This window comes from Terrapene carolina, unplaced genomic scaffold (genome assembly GCF_002925995.2).
Source record: "Terrapene carolina triunguis isolate 2854851 unplaced genomic scaffold, T_m_triunguis-2.0 Scaffold405, whole genome shotgun sequence".
Taxonomy (NCBI): domain Eukaryota; kingdom Metazoa; phylum Chordata; order Testudines; family Emydidae; genus Terrapene; species Terrapene triunguis.
This window is the reverse complement of record NW_020664756.1, coordinates 276,519-281,478: the sequence shown is the minus strand read 5'-3', so window position 1 is coordinate 281,478 and position 4,960 is coordinate 276,519. Positions and strand designations below refer to the sequence as shown.

Sequence of the window (4,960 nt, the reverse complement as noted above, 5' to 3'; positions counted from 1 at the left end):
TCTTCGTGGCCAGGTTCGCCCCCTCCCTGTGCCCACCCCCACCCAGTGGCCTGCCCCACCCCCATTAGGGTTGCCAGGCATCTGGTTTTTGAGCGGAACGCCCGGTCAAAAAGGGACCCTGGCGACTCCGGTCAGCACTGCCGACCGGGCTGTTAAAAGTCCAGGCAGCGGGGCTAAGGCAGCTCCCTGCCCTGGCTCCGCGTGGCTCCCGGAAGCAGCGACAGGTCCCCCCTCCGGCTCCTAGGTGTAGGAGCAGCTAGGGGACTCCGTGCGCTGCCCCCACCCCGAGCGCCGGCTCTGCAGCTCCCATTGGAACTGTGGCCAATGGGAGCTGTGGGGGCGGCGCCTGCAAACAGGGCAGCTCACGGAGCCGCCTGGCCGCGCCTCTGCGTAGGAGCTGGAGGGGGGACCTGTCGCTGCTTCCGGGAGCTGCTTGAGGTAAGCGCCTCCCTGAGCCCGAGCCCTCCCCACGCGCCCCAGCCCACTGCCCCAGCCCTGATCCACCTCCCACCCTCCAAACCCCTCAGTCCCAGCCCGGAGCCCCCTCCTGCACCCCAAACCCCTCATCCCCAGCCCCACCCCAGAGACTGCACCCCCAGCCGGAGCCCTCGCCCCCTCCTGCACCCCAAACCCCTGAGCCAGCCCAGTGAAAATGAGCGAATGAATGGGGGGGGGGTAGAATGAGTGGGTGCGGGGCCTCAGTGGAGGGGCGGGGCCCCAGAGGCGGGGCAGGAGGCGGGGCAAGGGTGTTCGGTTTTATGCGAGTAGAAATTTGGCAACCCTAGACCCCGCCCTGTGCCTCACTCCTGCCCCGTGGCCCACCCCACTCCCACCCCTGCCTTATGCCCCGCCCCCTCCCCATGGCCAGCCTCGCCCCCTCCCTGCAACCTTGTCCCCTCCCTCCTGTGCCCCCCCCCCCGTGGCCAGCCCCACCCCCACCCCCTCCCTGCCCCCTCCAGGTGGCCCTAGAGCGAATGGGGACGTGGCACCTCATGGGAAGGCCCCAGGGCGGCGGGGGCTGCGGGTCGGGATTGAGGGGCATCGGCAGAGCCGTGGGTGGGGAGCGGTGCCTGGCCTGGAGCTGTTCTGTCCCCCGTCTGGCCAGGGCCCCTCAGCCCGGCCCCGGGGTGAGTCCGGCCCCAGCCTCCCGCTCAGACCGAGACCCCCCAAACTCACGTCCCGGGCGGGGGACCCCGTGCAGCCGGCAGATCCTCAGTCCATCCCACCCCGCCCGTCTGCGTGGTGGAGGAGGCCGCCCCAGCTCGGCAGAGGGGGCAGAGAGCCGTGTCCCAGGTCCCCCGGGGGGCTCGGCTCCCAGCCACCGGCCAACGTCCCACCTGCTGTCTCCCTCCCCAGGAGCAGAACGGTGAGAAAACCAACAATGGCATCCATTACCGCCTGCAGCTGCTGTACAGCAACGGTAAGGGGGGGCAGGGGCTGCGGGGCCGGGAGCTATGGGGCAGAGGGGGCAGGGGGCTATGGGGCCAGGGGCCGGGGGGACAGGGCTGTGTTGCAGGGGGCAGGGGCTATGGGGTCAGGGGTCTGCTGGGGCAGGGGCTATGCGGGCTGGGGGGCTGAGGGCTACAGAGCAGGGGGGCTGCAGGGCCAGGGGGCCGGTGGCAGGGGCTGGGGGGCTGCAGGGCTGGAGAGCAGGGGAGCTGCAGGGGCAGGGGGATGGGGGGCTGGAGAGCAGGGGGGCTGCAGGGGCAGGGGGCCGGTGGCAGGGGCCGGGGGGCTGCGGGGCTGGAGAGCAGGAGGCTGTGGGATCAGGAGGTTTTGGGGCTGGGGGCCGGGGCCTCAGCACCATGTATGGCCCCCAGGACTGACTCCCTGCCCCAGCCCAGCGCCTGCGGCTCTGTCACCCTCTCACGTCCATCCTGCGTCCAGCAGGGGCCGGGTGGGTCTCCTGCCTCCTCATCGATGTGCCGAGCTGCACGTTCTCAGGGGAGGCTCCTGGAGTACGTGGAGGCTGCGGGTTGGGAGTGAGGGGCACCGGCAGAGCTGGGGGAGCCCAGGGCTGGGCTGACGGGGGGCTGCGGGTCGGGAGTGAGGGGCACCGGCAGAGCTGTAGGTCTGGGGGAGCCCAGAGCTGGGCTAACGGGGGGCTGCAGTTCGGGATTGAGGGGATCGATGGAGCTGCACAGGCCAGGTGAGACTGTCTCCTCTCCCTCCCTGCAGGGCTGCGGACAGAGCAGGATCTCTACGTGCGGCTCATCGACTCCATGTCCAAGCAGGTAACGCTGCCAGTGGGGACAGCGCCGGGGGAGGCCTGGTCCGGGGCTGGGGGTTCAGACTGGGTCACCCCTCCACCACTCCCAGGAACTCCTGTGCCTCTGAGGTGCCACCCAGCCCCGGCCTGGCCTGGCCTGCATCTCAGGCCTTCTTCTGCCCCCAGGGCTTCCCCAGGAGCACCCGTGTCCTTCCCCACTGCCCCCTGGGTGCGAGCGGCCCCATGGCTCTGGTGCACCCAGCCCTGCCCCCGTCCAGACCCGCCCAAAGGTGCCCCCTTCCCTGGCACCCTCCGTGCCGCGCCCCTGGAGCAGACACAGCCCTGAGCCTGGGCTCTCCGCTGGGCTGCCTGCGGCTGGCCCTGCCCGTCGGTCGCCCTCCCTGGGCAGGGGCTGTCCGTGCCCCGTACAGCGCCGAGCGCGCTGCGGGCCCAGCACAGCCACTGGGGGTCATGGCAAAGTGAGCGAGGGCAGGTCCAGGGGTTCCCTCGCCCGCCCCCAGCTCGCGCCTCCCCTCAGCCTGGGGCTGGGCTGGCTGCACGCAGCCCTGCGTCCCTCCAGCGGTGCCACCCCGGCTCCCCCTGGATAGGCCGGCTCTGCGCTGCCCCGAGGGGTGGGAAGGGCAGCGAGAAGGGGTGGGGGAGCAGAGCGAGGGGGAGCGAAGTCGCCTGGGGGTGAGAGGGCCCCACAGCCAGGCCGAGCGTCGGGCAGGGAGCTGGGCCGGGCTCAGCGCAGGAAGGACGCGGAGCTGGCGGGCAGCAGAGATCGCCCCCGGCGGGCGCCCAGGGCCTGTATGGCTGCAGAGTGAGGGGAGGCCCTGGGGGCGAGGTCCTGGAGCGACGGGCTCCAGCGGAGGATGGGCTGGCCGGCCCACGCAGCCCCCTGGCCGGGCAGCTCCCGGTTTGCTCCGTTCCCTCGGGGACTCTGAGACGCTCGGTCCCAGGTTCCCGGCCTGCGAGGGTCCAAGCCGCCCGCCTGGCCGGTGCCCATTGTGATCAGACACCCCCCCGGGCCGCGCGCTGGCAGATCCCCTCACCCGGCGCTCTCTCCCACCAGGCCATCATCTACGAGGGGCAGGACAAAAACCCCGAGATGTGCCGTGTGCTGCTGACCCACGAGATCATGTGCAGGTAGGTGCCGGGCTCTGCCTCGGGGCCGGCGGGGCAGCGAGAGCGCGCAGGGGCCACGTCCCCGCCCGGCTCCCGTCCAGCCACCCGCGCGGCTGCAGGAGTCGGCCTGCAGGCACGGCATGCACTGCGCACGCGGCCGGTGGGGGGCACTGCCAGCACGGCCGCCGATTCTGCCTGGGCTCTCGCGCCGCGCCCAGCGTCAGCCGCCCTCCTCTCTCCGTGCCCCCGGGCCCCCGCCGCCAGGCTGGGCGGGAACGCAGGGCACCTTCCGAGGGCGGCAGAGGCAGAGCCGTGGCCGGGTTGTTCGGCGCACTGGTGGGAGGAAGGGGGCAACTGGGGGGCATCCATGCCCGACACACGGCCGGAGCCCGAGGTGGCCAGGCCGGAGCGCCTCCCTGGAGCGCCGGAGACCCGTGCCTCCCAGCCGGCTGCACACAGGTGGGTGGAGGGGGGGTGGGCAGCAAGCCAGCGGGGCCGGGAGCGTCTCCCCCCAGCTGCGTCTCTGCCGGGGTCCCTGGTGCCCCATTAGAGCTGCCTTGTTTATGAGCCTCGTGCTCGGTGTTTGTGGGAATTAGCGGCTGTGTCAGCGCCGGCTTTCCCAGCTAATTGATCTCCAGGAGCCTCACTAATGATCTCGGGGCTCAGGGACTAGTGGGGTCCCGGAGGGGGGGGGCTGCATACCCAGCCTCGGCTTTGTTTGTGTAACTGAGCCGCCCAGGGGCTCCCCTGCCTGCCTGGGGCCCGGCCTCCCGCTCGTCTCCCGCCCAGCCCTGTTTGGGGGCCTGACCATGGCCCAGCTGCGAATGGGGCCGGGCCGGGGGTGGGGGGCAGAGCCTCCCCCGCAGGGCCAGCGCTTCGAACCCACCTGGCTGGCAGCGAGCGAGCACCAGCGACCCCCCCCCACGTACCCAGGGCTCGGGGAGTGGAGCTAGAAGGGCGCAGGGGGAGCCGGGGGGCTGTGCGCCCCCAGCAGACGAGCCTCTCGATTGGTGCTTCGCCCCCAGGCTCACAGCAGGGCCTAGTCCCCTGTGTGATTAACCCCCAGCCCCAGAGCACCCCCAGAGCTGTGCGGGGGCCATGACAGCCGCTCCCACCCAGGGAACAGCACTCCCGGCCCCCAGGGCGCCCCCCAGCTCTCTGGGGCTTCCCACAGGGGTCATGGGGGGCTCCTAGCCTGGGCCATCCTGTCCCCCTGCCCCCATCAGCCGTCCCTGGGGGTGGGAGGGGCGCCAGGCCGGGGGTGCTGGGTTCTCCTCCCCCACTTACCCCAACTTCTCTCCCCCTCGCCCGGCCCAGCCGCTGCTGTGACAAGAAGAGCTGCGGGAACCGCAACGAGACGCCCTCCGACCCCGTCATCATCGACAGGTGAGCGGGCCCCGCGCGCCGTCCCCTGCGCCAGGCCGTGGGACCCCCCCCCGACTGTCCTGAGGTCCTGTCCCGCTCCCCGCGCCCTGCGCCAGGCCGTGGGACCCCCCCCAGACTGTCCTGAGGTCCTGTCCTGCTCCCCGTCCCCTGTGCCAGGCCGTGGGATCCCCCCAGACTGTCCTGAGGTCCTGTCCCGCTCCCCGTTCCCTGCGCCAGGCCGTGGGACCCCCCCCCCCC

The 4,960-nt window shown here is 72.1% G+C and overlaps 1 protein-coding gene across 1 annotated transcript in view; it reads left to right on the top strand.

The window, feature by feature from the left end:
- The first annotated feature begins 1,359 nt into the window (after positions 1–1,359).
- The window catches only part of LOC113407803 (transcription factor COE1-like), a 67,481-nt gene continuing 63,880 nt past the window's right edge, over positions 1,360–4,960 (top strand). The window contains exons 1-4 of the mRNA XM_026658182.2: positions 1,360–1,420; positions 2,179–2,234; positions 3,285–3,358; positions 4,655–4,723. Coding sequence (XP_026513967.1) covers positions 2,223–2,234; positions 3,285–3,358; positions 4,655–4,723 — 155 coding nt within the window. The 5' untranslated portion in view covers positions 1,360–1,420; positions 2,179–2,222. The remainder of the gene's footprint in view (positions 1,421–2,178; positions 2,235–3,284; positions 3,359–4,654; positions 4,724–4,960) is intronic.